This window comes from Somniosus microcephalus, chromosome 16 (genome assembly GCF_052327205.1).
Source record: "Somniosus microcephalus isolate GS21.2 chromosome 16, FLI_Smic_1.0, whole genome shotgun sequence".
Lineage (NCBI taxonomy): Eukaryota > Metazoa > Chordata > Chondrichthyes > Squaliformes > Somniosidae > Somniosus > Somniosus microcephalus.
Genome location: NC_141002.1, coordinates 54,886,669 through 54,902,568, shown reverse-complemented (window position 1 = coordinate 54,902,568; position 15,900 = coordinate 54,886,669). Strand labels below are relative to the sequence as shown.

At 42.7% G+C, this 15,900-nt stretch overlaps 1 protein-coding gene across 1 annotated transcript in view; it reads right to left on the bottom strand.

The window, feature by feature from the left end:
* Positions 1 to 514: 514 nt before the first annotated feature.
* The window catches only part of LOC147106186 (chromatin remodeling regulator CECR2-like), a 128,002-nt gene continuing 112,616 nt past the window's right edge, over positions 515 to 15,900 (bottom strand). The window contains exons 17-19 of the mRNA XM_086009793.1: positions 14,316 to 15,828; positions 5,513 to 5,609; positions 515 to 3,162 (exon numbers count right to left, since the gene is read on the bottom strand). Of these exons, the coding sequence (XP_085865919.1) occupies positions 3,157 to 3,162; positions 5,513 to 5,609; positions 14,316 to 15,828 (1,616 nt within the window). The 3' untranslated portion in view covers positions 515 to 3,156. The remainder of the gene's footprint in view (positions 3,163 to 5,512; positions 5,610 to 14,315; positions 15,829 to 15,900) is intronic.

Below are 15,900 nucleotides of genomic sequence, written 5' to 3'. Positions count from 1 at the left end.
GTGGAAGAAATGGAGATGAATGAAACTTGAACAATTGCAGACGTAGAGTCAGCTCCCATCGTGCAGTGATTGAGAGCTCAGTTTGAGCACAAGTGGAAAGATTGCCGATTCAATTAGAGCAGGGGGAGACGGGGCCCAGTCGGCGGGGGGAGGGGGGGAGACGGGGCCCAGTCGGCCGGAGGGGGGAAGACGGGGCCCAGTCGGCCGGAGGGGGGAGACGGGGCGGGCGGGGGCCCAGTCAGCAGTGGATAAATATAGTCTGATGTACATAGATTTAAAAAATAATAGGATTTTCTATAGCCAGACTGAATGGCCTTTCACATCCTTATTGTTTTATATTTTTTCTATGAAATGGAGTACAACTTAATAGTATTCTGTACCTCAGTTTTAAGAATCACTCCAGAACTGTACTTTTACTCAGAATACTGAACGAGTTATATTTTACACACATGGTCAAATTACTAATTCAAATAAATTTTCTGTTGCCACATGACATAGTTAGACTCCACTAGACTGAGATTTTCAAACATTTATTCTAAGTATGTACAATATAGAAAATAGTAAATTCATATGGAAAATAATCTATGTCAGTCAAGCAACAATAAAAATGTTTTCTTACATAATAAGGGCCCTAGTACAGAACAACTGAGGTATGTGTCACAACTGTAACCAAAGTGACTTGACATTGCATTTCATTAAAAAATTTCAACATATACAAAATATAAAGTACAAATAAATAGGTTTCATGTTTCCCAGCATCTAGTGCCTTGGACAAGAGTAAAATACTGGCTGTAGCTAGTGCAGACTTGGTGGAAGACTGCAGGACTGACAGTCTGAGGTATGTTATTGTCTTTTATAGAATTAAAAAAATGGCTAAAACCATGTGGTCTGATCAAAGATAAACAATTGTTGGGAGTGTTTTAAGTGGGTGCGATCATAGCTGCCTCCAGACAAGACAAATATCCTTTATACAATGGGATCATTAATATGCTACAGCAAGACTTTGATAAAAGAAATAAATGGGGTTATTGCTGCATAGATTTTCCAGAGTTCTGGAAGCAACTTAAGTAGCTGCAAAAAAGAGACAGAAATCGAGAAACAGGGTCCAATGCACTTTTGTTGTTCTCAATTTCTACGCTGCTCTCCCGAAGGCGCCGACATTAGTGCCAGCTTGGCTCAGTGGTAGCACTCTAACCTTTAAGTCAGAAGGTTATGGGTTCAAGCCCCACTGCAGTACCGCGGGAGTGCTGCTCTGTTGGAGGTGACGTCTTTTGAATGACAAACTGAGGCACCGTCTGCCTGGATTGAGTGAATGCAAATGATCCCATATCACTTTTTAAAGAAGAGCAGTCCCTCCCAGTGTCCTGGCCAACATTTATCCCTCAATCATCATCACTAAAACAGGTCATTTATCTCATTGCTGCGTGTGGGACCTTGCTGTGTGCAAATTCACTGCCATGTTTACCTACAAAACAACAGTGACTACATTAAAAAAAAGTAATTCATTGGCTGTGAAGCACTTTGGGACATCACGAGGATGTGAAAGCCACTAATTAAATGCAAGTTCCTTATTCTGTACTGGGGTTCTGATCCACAGGTGCTGGCAGTCCTCTGGTACCTCAAAAATGGCAATTTTTCATTTAAGATTGTAAACACCACATGTCAGCAGGTTTTTAAACTGAGCAGCATCATAATCTAGCCCAAACCTGCCCTCAATGAGTTCCACACATACATGCGCTTTCCAGCCAAGGGCTGATCGATAGTGATCAGGACCAGGAACCCTTGTTGGTTTTCCCCTTTCTAGCCCAGGGAATCCCAAGGTAACTATAGCTGCCCCCTTTACCCCTGCCTCAACATATTTTGTCCAGCCGATGGTGGGGTGGCATAGCTGACACATTGATGGTACACTTCAGACTTGGGTATTCTTACAGAAACTGGTCTGTTTGGAGCTAAAAGCAGATTAACATTCCTCTCAACTAGCTGCTTTGCAGGCTGACTCAAAGGACTAAATGCAAACATCCTTTGACTGATGGGGTTTAGTGGTCATCAGTTGTACTGATTAACAAGTACACAAGAGGGCAGTAGAGAGGACAGTGACAATATACATCTTAATAGGCCCAATCATAATTTCTTTGTAATAGATTAATTTGCCCATGTGAGAGCCAAAATTAAAATGGAGGTGGCTGACTGGAAAAAAAAATTAATTGACTAATGCCAGTACCCACACCAACAACTTAACTGGTTTATTTAAAAAAAAAACTATACACACACAACCTGTGATAGAGATCAATTGTGTTTTTGAAGCTGTAATACCATAGAGCTGCTGATTGCATCCAACAGCAATAAATGGCCTATAGTCTAAACCCTATCTTTTATCTCAGTTGATTTATACAGTACAGGAACTAAACTGTTTTGCTGGTGAACCTGTATCAAATATTTTAAATAAAATAAAGTTTATTTTAGTGTTGTCTCGGGTTTCTTACTGGGATTCAGCATTTGTGGTATAGTCACTGCAAGCAAACCTGAGACTGGCGATTAAATATTACAATTTCAGCAGCAGAGAACACATCAAATGTTACAAAAAAAACAGCAAGACAATTTTAAACAAAGAAATGCAGAACAACAAACATTCTGTGCATCAGTGCAGAATGGTTTTCATGTCAACAATTTAGTGTATCCACTGTAACATTATAGAATAAAGCAGGGGGGAAAATATACAAAATAGAAACAAAAGTTTGCAACCCTGCAACTAAACTACTGCATCACAAAAAACGGTGGGTATGTATTGGTAACAAGAATTGATTTCCACAGAAATCTTCCAAAATGATTCTCAGTTTGTTAAAAGGATGCTTGGGTATCTTACTGCAGTGCTACATCCATAAGATATTGCTTACTTGGCTGCTACCTGTTCATAGATACATTCAACAGACTAGAGAAAAAGGCATCATCATTTATTCTTGTAAACCAGTTTTAACCAAATCCCTACACAGATAGAAATGCTACAATTTAAAGTACATTTTTTACACCTGAGTTTCTCATAATACCTATTTTAAAAAAAAATGAAAAATTGCATCTACCCATTGAACTAGAACACTGAAATGCTGTCACAACAATGTCCTCTTAGATCTTGGCTCCACTTGCAATCATCCATCTTGCTCATTTCTGTGGGATAGAAAAGGACATCAGTGTTCATTCAGCCAATACAAATGAAGAATAGCTAACATGTTCGTCCAAGTAGCAGTTATCAATATTTAAAAAAAATATCCACATACATAAAAATGGATAAGGCCTGTTTAGCACTTATATAGCAGGTAAATAGTTTGTTACATAGCAATTTCATTGGAAATAATAAATTAAATACCAAAGTATAAAAAGGGACAGCAAATTTACTTGTGCTGGTCATTATAAAAACTCACTGCAGTAATAAAACAAATAAATAGTTTTCAATATATTTATTTATTTCTAATTTTAAAATACAATCTGCAATTTGAAGACCCATCAGCAATAGCTCCTTTGTATAAACAGGGGGGAAAGCACGCTACATTGCCTCTTGAGATTAGTCAGCTAATTTCTTTTGGGCCGGCCAGGTGTCTGGCATGCAGAAACCCATCACCACATTTAAGAGACTCCAAGTCAAGTTACTTGGAAATCTGTTGTTTCGGTTTCCCCAGTGAGTGGGAAGCCTATCCCAACCAGTCCCATTACAACGATAGCAAAATACTGCAGATGCTGGAAATCCGAAATAACAACAGAAAATGCTGGAAAAACTCAGGTCAGGCAACATCTGTGGAGAGAAGTTAGAGTCAACGTTTCGGGTCGAAACCCTTTTTCAAAACTGGAAAGGAAATAAAATAGATCGAAGGCAGGGCTGCGGTAGAACAAAAGAAGTAAAGAGGTATTCAAAACCAGACGAGATGGTTATAGGACAGTGGAGACAAAAGACGGCTGAGATTAGGTGTGAAGTGTACTGGCAGGATGAGAGACAGCTGCCGTGTGGGAGAGAGAGAGAAAAGAGGAAGGGGTGGGGGGGGGGGGGGGGGGGGGAAAAGGGAAGACCCAAAACAAAGGGGTGGGAAAAAAATAAGTAAAAATGTAATAGGGTCTGAGGTTATGATCTGAAATTGTTGAACTCGATATTGAGTCCGGAAGGCTGCAAAGTGCCTAATCGGAAGATGAGGTGCTGTTCCTCGAGTTTACGTTGAGCTTCCGTGGAACAATGCAAGAGGCCAAGGACGGTGAGGTCTGAGTGGGAGTGGAGCGGTGAATTGAAATGACAGGCGACCGGAAGCTCGGGGTCACCCTTACGGACTGAACGGAGGTGTTCCGCAAAGCGGTCACCCAATCTGCGTTTGGTCTCCCCAATGTAGAGGAGATCGCATCGTGAGCAGCGAATACAGTATACTAGATTGCAAGAAGTACAAGTAAATCGCTGTTTCACCTGGAAGGGGTGTTTGGGGCCCTGGACAGTGGGAAGGGGGGGGGGGGAGGTATAGGTATCGGAAAGAGAGGTGAGGGAGGGGACCTGAGTAGGACTGGAACAAAGAGTGTTCCACATATCCCACGAAAAGGCAGGCATAGCTAGGACCCATTACAACACTGACTACACTTCAAAAATGCTTCACTGGTTGTAAAGCGGTTTAGGATGTCCCGAGGTGGTGAAAGGAGCTATATAAATGCAAGTCTTTCTTACTTCACATAACTTGGGGGGAAAAAAAGTTCAATGCACTAACAGTGTCTGCACTTCAAAAGGTTATTCATTGCATATGAAGTGCTTTGACATATCCTGAGGATGTGATAAGGCTCTATATAAATGCAAGTTTTTTCTTTCAAAGCTTTAGAAATTATTGTTGGAATAGAGCTGAACAGGATCAGGATGACAATATTCCCAAAACAGATTCACATTTAGACAGAGTTTAATAATCAGGAACAATTCCTTCATTTCCACCTTTAACTAACATTTAAAACCACACCAGACAGGAATTAACTTGCTGCCTGTATCCTATCACACACCAAGTCCTAGGCCCCAAGATCTGGAATTCCCTCACTAAAGCACTTTGCATTGGCACCTGTCTCTCCTCATTCAAGACCATCCTTATTTGACCAAACTTTTAGTCACCCCTCATACTACTTCCTTCTTTGACTCGACATACATATTTTTTATTCTGCCTTAGGATGTTTTTCTATGTTAAGACACTATACAAATGCAAACTTTTGCAATTTAATAAATATGGCCATGGTGTGCAGATGCCGGTGTTGGACTGGGGTGGACAAATTTAAGAAGTCACACAACACCAGGTTATAGTCCAACAGTTTCATTTGAAATCACAAGCTTTCGGAGCGCTGCTCCTTCACCTGACAAAGGAGCAGCGCTCCAAAAGCTTGTGATTTCAAATAAAACTGTTGGGACTATAACCTGGTGTTGTGTGACTTCTAATAAATATGGGATGCAGAGTGAAATGATTAAAATGACCTCTGTTGTATTTCTAAACATTGTGCAAGAAAGATTACTCACCTGATCAGCAAATGAAGTAGGCATCTTCTGCTCAACTTCCTTTCCCATTTCTGTTCCTGACACCGATTTCTGATACGGATGCTCCTGTACAGGCATTCTATTAAACCAAGCAACATAAACTCACTAATGTTTCCACACCACTTTGGTAAATGTGCATTTCCTGAATTCAAGGTCAGGAGACAGATGCATTCTCAGCAGTTGTTGAGCAAACTATATTTTTTTAAATGTCAATAACTTTCTACCGAACAGGGGATGTGATGCTGCACCTAAATAAATCAGTCACAAACCTTTCCAGGGCTGTTAATTCTATTTCGTAATCAGCAAGTCCACGGGAGACATTATCAACCACTTTAACATTGTGGTTACACGCACAAGGGAAGGGAGCATCTGAAGAATGGCTGCAAGTTGGGCAAAATACCACTACTGAGAAATGATTTCCTCTCAGGCAATTAGAACAAACAAAATCCAGATCCCTTGATGGTTTCTACCATTTTCCTCAAAACCACTGCCAACATAATTGGTGTGAATTTCCCAAACCTGCTTTTATGGATTAAAAAGCCCAAACTCCAAAAACATGGCTCAGTACGACGACAACAACAACTTGTATTTATACAGCGCCTTGAACGTTGTAAAACATCCCAAGGCACTTCCCAGGAGTATTATAAAACAAAAAAGTGACATTGAGCCACATAAGGAGAAATTAGGGCAGATTGCCAAAAGCTTGGTCAAAGAGGTAGGTTTTAAGGAGTGTCTTAAAGGAGGAAAGAGAGGTAGCGAGGCGGAGAGATTTAGGGAGGGAATTCCAAAGCTTAGGGCCACGGCCACCAATGGCTGAGCGATTATAATCAGGGATGCTCAAGAGGGCAGAATTAGAGGAGTGCAGATATCTCGGGGGGTCATGGGGCTGGAGGAGATTACAGAGATAGGAAGGAGTGAGGCCATGAAGGGATTTGAAAGCAAGGATGAGAATTTTGAAATTGAGGCGTTACTTAACTGGGAGCCAATGTAGTTCAGCAAGCACAGGGGCGATGGCTGAACGGGACTTGGTGCGAGTTAGGACACTGGCAGCTAAGTTTTGGATGACCTCAAGTTTACATAGGGTAGAACACGGGAGGCCAGCCAGGAGTGCGTTGGAATAGTCAAGTCTAGAGGTAACAAAGGCATGGATGAGGGTTTCAGCAGCTGATGAGCTGAGGCAAGGGCAGAGACGAGCGATGTTACGGAGGTGGAAATAGGCGGTCTTAGTTATGCTGCGGATATGTGGTCGGAAGCTCACTTCCGGGTCAAATATGACACCAAGGTTGCGAACAGTGTGGTTTAGCCTCAGACAGATGTTAGGGATGGAGTCAGTGGCTAGGGAACGGAGTTTGTGGCAGGGACCGAAAACAATGGCTTCGGTCTTCCCAATATTTAATTGGAGAAAATTTCTGCTCATCCAGAACTGGATGTCGGACAAGCAGTCTGACAATTTAGAGACCGTGAAGGGGTCGAGAGAAGTGGTGGTGAGAGAAGAGTTGGGTGTCGTCAGCTGACGCTGTGGAAACTGACACTGTTTTCGGATGACGTCGCCAAGGGGCAGCATGTAGATGAGGAATAGGAAGGGGCCAAGGATAGATCCTTGGGGGACACCAGAGGTAACGATGCGGGTGTGGAAAGAGAAGCCATTGCAGGTGATTCTCTGGCTACGATTAGATAGATAAGAATGGAACTAGGCGAGTGCAGTCCCACCCAGCTGGACGACGGTGGAGAGGCGGAGGAGGATGGAGTGGTCAACCGTGTCAAAGACTGCAGACAAGTCAAGAAGGATGAGGAGGGATAGTTTACCCTTTATCACAGTCACAAAGGATGTAATTTGTGACTTTGAGGAGAGCCATTTCGATACTGTGGCAGGGGCGTAAATCTGATTGGAGGGATTCAAACTAGCACACTAAAGTACTGAAACTTATCAAGTGGGAAACACACTTCAGAAGTGGAAATGTAACATAAATCCATTTTTTTCCTGTTTTGAATAAATATATGATCGGGAATTAATTGGACTGAATAAAAAGGTGATGGTTGGCAGGTATGCTTCACCCTCTGAAAATGATTAGAGTTGGTTGGAATGTTGCTCCAATTTGACTATGGACACATTTAGAGCTCCCAACTGTTAGTTGAGAATTTTGAATGGCTTAAAGGTTGGATGTGATTAAAAAAGATTAATTGTATGGTTTCTCATCTCTATTCACATCTTGGTTTATGAGGGAGCCACTAGCTCTGCAGTTCAGCACTACAGCCAGGATGCTGTGAGGGCCCATAGCCGTTGCTGCATCCAATGCAGATAGCCATTTCTTAATGTGGCGTGGAGTGAGCTATATTTTAGCTGGACACTGGTGTCTCTGATGGTGGGGATGTCAGGAGGAGGCTGAGTAAGATCATCCATTCAGCACTTTGTCTGAAGACACAAGCACACCAGCCTCGTACGTGCTGGGCTCCATCATGGCCGAGAATGGGAATGTTCATGGAGCCTCCTGCGCCTGTTAGTTGCCTGCCACCATTCTTGAATGTATGTGGTAGGACAACAGAGCTTTGCTGTAATGCGCAGTTGTGGGACCACTTAACTGTGTCCAGAATTGGCTGCTTTTAGTGTTTAGCATGTAGGTAGCCCTGTGTGGCAAGTTCAACAGATTGATACCTCATTCTAAGCTATGCCTGGTGCTGCTACTGGCACTTCTACAATCTGCATTGAACAAGATGTAGTGAAGGATGTGCTGGGTCATGAGGTTACAGATGGTGATGGTATACAATTTGGTTACTGCTGATGACCCACAGAGCCTTCTGGATTCCAATCTTACCTATTCCAATCCTAGCCAGAGCATCTCTAGCAATAGCAGGTCACTCCCTCATCTTTTTTTCCCGGTACTTTGGATGACTGTGTTGGTGCCACTTCCCTCCCAAACTGGAAAATTTCAACAACTCTGCTTCCAATTTCCATCCTCCCTCGCCTTCATGTGATCCATCTCTGACTCTTCGCTTCCCCGATTTCTCTATCTCCATTTCTGGGGATAGGTTGTTGACCAATATCTAATATAAGCCCACTGACTCTCACAGCTACCTTGATAACGCTTCTTCCCACCTCGCTTCCTGTAAGGGCTCTATTCCATTCGCCCAGTTTCTCGGTTTCTGTCGCACCATCCATACCAGTGCTTCCAATATAACTTCCTTTTTCCTCAACCGAGGAATCCAATCCAGTGTTTGACAGGGTCCTCGACTGTGTCCATCCCATATCCCGCATTCCTGCTCTCGCCCCTTTTCCCTCCCTCCCACAACCACGATAGGGTTCCCCTTATCCTCACCATCCACCCACCAACCTCCACATTCAACATATCATCCACCGCCATTTCCGCCACCTCCAGCACAATGCCACCACCAAACACATCTTCCACTCCCCTCTGCTTTCAGCATTCCGAAGGGACCATTCCCTCCGCGACACCCTGGTCCACTCTTCAATCACCCCTAACACTCGCTCCCCTTCCCACGGCACCTTCCCGTGCAAGTGCAGGAGATGCAACACCTGCCCTTTTACCTCTTCCATTCTCACTGTCCAGGGCCCCAAATACTCTTTCCAGGCGAAACAGCGATTTACATGTATTTCTTTCAGTTTAGTGTATTGTATTTGCTGCTCATGATGTGGTCTCCTCTACTTTGGGGAGACCAAACGCAGATTGGGCGATCATTCTGTGGAACACCTGTGTTCAGTCTGCAAGTGTGACCCTGAGCTTCCGGTCGCTTGTCATTTTAATTTGCTGCCTCACTCCCACTCTGACCTTCCGGACTCAACATCGAGTGCAACAATTTCAGATCAGAACCACTGCTCCCATTTTTTCCAGACAGCAGTTGCTGGTGATGATTCTGCTTTTGTCATTTTCAGCTCCTCTAGACCCATCTACTTTAGATAATTCGTGTCGTTCTAATAATTTTTCTTCCTCAGTTGGTTCTCAGATCCTCTGATTGCCCCTGCCACCTTCTGATTTCCTTTATTTTTCTTCACCTTTCTGTCCCTGACACTATATTTCCATCGGAGGACAAAAATTGCCACTTAATTCTCCCAGAGCTGACTGTACTGCCGCCACTAGATCATGGACTGTTGTCTTTTAACAGGAGAATGGGGTTGGAATTGTCAGCTCAGTAAGGTCTCATCAGATCCACTCTAGTTTTACAGGAGCTGCTTGTTTCAATAAGGTCCCAAATTGGTATGTCAGTGTTATTGGCAGAGTCAGCACAGAGGCTGAAGGGTTTTCTTGTCACTTACATGAGCTGGAAGCTGCAAAACATGCCGACCATTTTCAGGCCCCATTTGCACTGCCTGTGTAAATATAATGAACAGAGCCAAGACAGCTGGCTGTTCCTGCAGAACATGACCAGCGAACATGTCTGATAAAGAGGGGAATGTTGGGGAAGGCAGCAGGTCAGAACTGAATAGTGGAGATGAAAAGGTGGATGAACTTTCTGGAATTCTGTTTGATTAGCTTTAGGGAATTAACTGTTTTTGCATAGAACTATCGCTCAGGTTAAGTGGGCGAAGTAGAGTCCATGATGGAATAGTTGATTGTAGTTTACAGAGGAGTGGTCTATATGGGTGGAATGGCTTTTTATCATTCCATGCTTTCTTATCTTATGTTCCTTTCCTCCACTATTCCCCCCACCCCTCCCCATTCCTCCCCTGAAGGTGGCGATTCATGTCCTGTCCAACTTCAGTGACCATTCTTCAGATGACAGTCTGGGCATTGAGTGTTAATGGGCTATTCAACCATGGGTACATCAACACTGAGCCCAAGCCTAATCCTGTGCTCACTTAGCATCTACACACATGCACCTTCAGCAGAATGTTGTTGGATGTCACAAGCAAAAGCCATGGTTAAATCGGAATTCCAACCCCCGCCCGGTACTTAGGCTAATTTTAATTCCCCACTATTTCCCTGGCGAAGATCAAACGAAGGTCACAACCCAAGACCTTGCTGGCCTAAAAGGCTGAATGCCACCACGTGATTTTGGGTGCATGTTTAGTGCTCATCAAGGTACTGACGAATGGAACATTTTTGCATCAAGCTCTCCCAGGTCAGATACAGCATACATTAGATATAGGCTAAAGCTTCATTCTACTCTGTCTCAACCCGAGAGAGCACCTCGACTGCACCAGCGCACCATTTCAGTTTCTCACTCTAGCCATCTCTTAGACTGAAATTTCCAGTAAGTTTCCAATCATAGGAGTTTTACGATGTAGTGAAGACTGGCATCCACTGGGAACTGGGTTGAAATGACAAAAACTCATTTTACATGGAACCCTTCAACTAGAAACATACACAAAATGTTCCTACCAGTAGTCTGGACCACTGAAGAGAGTATTCAAACCCAATGCACAATCTAATTTCCTTATTTTGACATGTGCCCATTTTCAAAATTTACATTTCTTGAAATAACCATCTTATTTTACTTTATGACGTGTTAATGAAACTGAGAAATTAGGTTCTTTGATGGTGAACAGAAATTACAAGGTCAGAAAACTAAGCCATTTTAATTTAAATAAAAGCTTTAGAATGGCAAAAAGAAACCAACATACATTTGGGATGGCAGGAATGACGTATGAGGAGAGATTGGGTCAATTCGGCTTGTACTCGCTGGAGTTTGGATGATCAGCCATGATCGCATTGAATAGCGGAGCAGGCTCGAGGGGCTGAATGGCCTACTCCTGCTCCTATTTTCTATGTTTCTAACATGCAAAATTCAACACCGAGAACCTTTCTTTGTTACAGCATTTATAGGAAGAGTTTGTAATTGGGCTAGATCACATTTTGTTCTTGCTTTGATTTGGCAAATACAAGTTAGTGTGAAAACTTAGACGAGTCCTGCTTTTAGTGACTGATCAAAAAATTACATTTTTTTTGTTTCTTAATTTATTAGCTTGTATAATTGCTACTTCAAATAATCCGATTACTTAGCTTTGTTAACACATCACATCGCAGGGTGAAATTAAATTGCATTCCTGAGTAGTTTAGATAGATCAAAATCTATTAAGTTCAACAGCACTTTGTTCTGGTTTACTCTCAGCGCTCCAACGGACACTGTCAGAGCATTTTCAGAGATGGTCAATTGCAGCAACACTTGATTCGATCAAGTCATACACTAGTCTTCTGCACCACCATTAACTTTGATCTCTTAATGCTCTATCAAGCTCCAACTCAGTCCCATACGTTTGTTCCCCTTGAAATCAGAAGGGTATTTGGGAGTTTGAAATAAGGGAATGACATTTCTCCTCCTCTCCATCCCCACGCGCCCCCCCCGCCCGCCCCCCACTCTCTCCTAAAGGCACCAAAGTTTATGGAGGATAAATTTCTCAGTAGTGATCTTCTGGTATTTTGCCCAGCTTGCAGCCATTCCCTTGTGCGGTGTAACTACAATGTTAAAGTGGTCGATAATGTCTCCTTTGGACTTTACGGAATGGAATTTATAGCCCTGGAGAGATTTGTAGCTATGATTTAAGAGGAGCATTACAGCCCCTGTATGGTAGAAACATTTTGACTTTTTACATTTATATTATACTGTTACACAGTAGCTGGTACCTCAGCCAATTGCCCATTCTTTATGTGTGAGCCTAAACAAGTGCCAGCAGGTTACTTGAAAAGGTGGGGCCGGGGAAGTGAAAGAAAAGGGAAGCCACAACCAAACTTCCTCTTGTGCTCATCCAACATCTAGACATGAGCTATTTCCAGCAGGTCATTGTATGGCGATCAGGAACTGGAGCCGTGGCTCATTTCCCTTCACTGGCTCAGGCATGCTAAAGGCAAATGTACCAGCCGAACTGCTGTTCTATACGAGACCATCTATTTCATAGAATGATTGCAGCACAAGAGGCGGCCATTTGGCCCGTCGAGCCCGTGACAGCTCTCTGCAAGAGCACTTCAGCTAGTCCCACTCCCCCGCTCTTTCCCCATAGCCTTGCAAATTTTTTTCCTTCAGGTGCTTATCCAATTCCCTTTTGAAAGCCACGATTGAATCTGCCTCCACCACCCTTTCAGGCAGTAAATTCCAGATCCCAACCACTTGCTGCGTAAAAAAGTTTTTCCTCATGTCGCCTTTGGTTCTTCTGCCAATCACCTTAAATCGGTGTCCTCTGCTTCTCGACCCTTCCGCCAATGGGAACAGTTTCTCTCTATCTACTCTGTCTAGACCCCTCATGATTTTCAACACCTCTATCAAATCTCCTCTCAACCATCTCTGCTCCAAGGAGAACAACCCCAGCTTCTCCAGTCTAACCATGTAACTGAAGTCCCTCATCCCTGGACAGACTAAGGACCGAACAGGCTCTTCATGATCTATATATGTCGATCACAATTTTATATGAATTTTTAAAAGAAAAATCTTTCCCAGTTACAATCAACTTTGCACTCTAATATCACATATGCACTGTTCTCTGCTTGTGTTGCTTTCACATGACAATTTTGGAATGTGACTGCTGACCTACAGCAGAGAACCAGGTTCTCCTCAGAAAATGCTGCCCCCTTACTGCAACACAACACTGCTAAGTTTACTGCTCTGAACTCATCACTTTGTATGATGCTGGAGCATAGTATCGAGGCACTTCGAATCAGAATGTTATAGCACAGAAACAGGCCACAGAAATTTGACCCACCAATGTGATAATATTGGTCTGTCCTAGTCCGGACTTCTGTCTCTCCCCTCACCCAGCTGCCCAAATCTAGCGTGAAGCACACCTTTTGCCAATCTAAGCTTGTCCTGTACAGTTTGACAAGTATCAAATTGTAGTTTAGTGCAGCATTAATGAAAGGCTTGTGGGGGGGGGGGGGGGGGGGGGACAATTTTTTTTTACGCAGATCCATAAATCTTGAAACCGCCTACAGCAATATTAAGTTAAGAGTTTCAACATGAATAGACCACCTTTCAGAGTATGAATGGGCTAAAATCACTATTCAATACAGCAATTAGAAAATGTTTTAAAACCTTTTTTAAATGGCAAAATGAATTTGTAGTAAAAATTGCCCCAGCACAATTTAGATTTAATAGGGTGCTAAACTTCACAATTTCATTCAATTAGGAGCCCCAGGCTGTTTAATTACACCAAGTGGCTGGACTCTTTAAAAAAAAATTAAACTTTTCACTGCAGATCTAACAGCTCATTAGAACATTTCACTATACAACATAATCTCACTCAACAGTTACTGAGTCTGCATATGGTCTCCTTGTGTTGTTATAATAATTCCCTGTTACCGCCATTTTCTTACGTCTCCCATGAGGGGAACTGCATAAGGGTATTGCAAATACAAAGCTTAGATCTCATCTTGTAGGCAAGATGAAGTTTAACACTGTTTGGAGATCCTTTAAAAAAAAAAGTTGTTTCAAATTTTGTAGGGGAACTTTATAAAAATAGAAATCTCGTTGTGTTTGCACTGAACAAGTATTTTTTTGCATACTTTATTTGTATACATATATGTATTATTAAAAGCGGGCTAATCTAATACAAGCATCTCAAACTTGTTTTTAAGAAGTTTATATTACAGCATCTTTGGGAAAGATACCTCAAAAATCCCATCTCGTTACATTTTTAAATTTACAGTAGACCAGGCAAAAGACCAACAGTTATGTAGTGGATGTGTATGTTTGGTTAGAATATTTTTAAGAAGCCAATTTAAAAATTGAGAGCACTGCATACTGAATGGGACTATGCTTGTTACATTTATTTCAGTCCTTAAAATAAAAAGGAATCCCACATTTACAAAATCAAAAAGAACATGCAAGTCACTTGTCTTACCCTCTTATATTGTAAGGGTCTTCTGGTGGTCTAATTCCCTGTTGCTGCATCATCATATTATGATACTGACCCATTCTTTCATCGGGTCGACTGTACAAAGGCATTCTGGCCTGTGGCTGGCCATTTATCTGATGAGGTGGGATACGATGACGTGTCGGCCCCAACAAAGAGTGAGGAGGTCCCTGAGTTGCATGAGGGTTCGTGTTAAAAAGACCAGGAGGCTGAGCTGTGTAGACAGATGAATGTGAAAGAATACCGTGGGGTCCTTGGATCCCTGGATGCATTCCAGGTCCCCTGTATATCAGTCCACTTACAGGCTGTGCGCTCTGTCTTTTAGCAGCAGCATTGTGACTGTCTAAATCCAGGATTTCCTTTGGACTTTCAGGCCTTTCTTGTTCTTTATCCAATTTTTCATCTTTTATAGGGTGTGACATATTGCTGGTCCCCTGGCTCGTGTCTTTGTTTTCTTTAGAGTTTCCATTCATCCCTTCCTGCATAGCATTTGCTGATGTATGACTGTCAGATGACCCCGCCGAACCCTGCAAAGGGATGCCAGGCCCTGCTGTTTTCCCATTATGTACCAACAAGTGGCTAGATTGCTGGAGATGATGGCCTGTGGGCGATAGGGCCTGGGGCCAGTCCTCCGTAGGATAACTTTGTCCTTGAGGGTAAGGGTAATAATGAGGATGTTGATACTGGTGGTAGGGGGATTGAATTTGCTGTTGGGAAGCATGATATGGATAACATTGGACTTGGTGCTGATATGCAGGGTAGATCCCTGGTGGCAACTGCTGAGCAAAATTTGGATTAGGAAAAGTCTGCCGGTTCGTGAATGGCTGGGGTCCACCCATGCCTCTTCCAAAGGGTCTACAACCACGAGCCATACCATACTGACCTGCAACCGAGTAGTCTGGGTTATGACCATACTGTGCGTGCGTCATCATTCCCATCATCCCAGTATTAGTTCCATTATTTTTTCCCTGTTTGCCTTGTGTTAAAGTGTTGGTATTTTTCACAGAATCCTCATTTGTGTTCAGCAAACTAGTGGAAGCCACTTGATCTGAAGATTCAGTGTAATGTATGGAGTTGGAGACACTTTGGTTGACCAGGTTATCATTCTGGCCCTTGACCTCAGCTTCATTTTGATTTTTAACTTTTTTCTCTCTGCCTACTCTGCTGCTGATTTTCTTATTATTCTTTGCCCTGCTCTTTACGGCCCCTTTTTTTGAATCTGGAATTTGTTTGTTTGGCTCTTTGTGTGTCTTTACAACTGGACTGCTAATATCTTTCAATTTAATGTTTTGCGTTTCTTCCTCTTCAATTTTGATAGATCCCAACCCATTACTTTGACTCTCACTTGTGCCTGGTTCAGTAAAATTGGCTGAATTCGGTTTGGTGTTGCCTTCAGAGAGCTGCGGTGCGGTCTGTTCGGTAATTGGAGGGGAGATTCCTGAATCTGTGTATTGCTGTTTTTGCTCCCCTGCAGTTGATGTGTTTTTGATTGGCACCACTTCTGTTAAAGGAAGAACAAATTAAACTGAGCAACATACATCACCATACTTAGATTTTCAATCTCAAGTCTTTC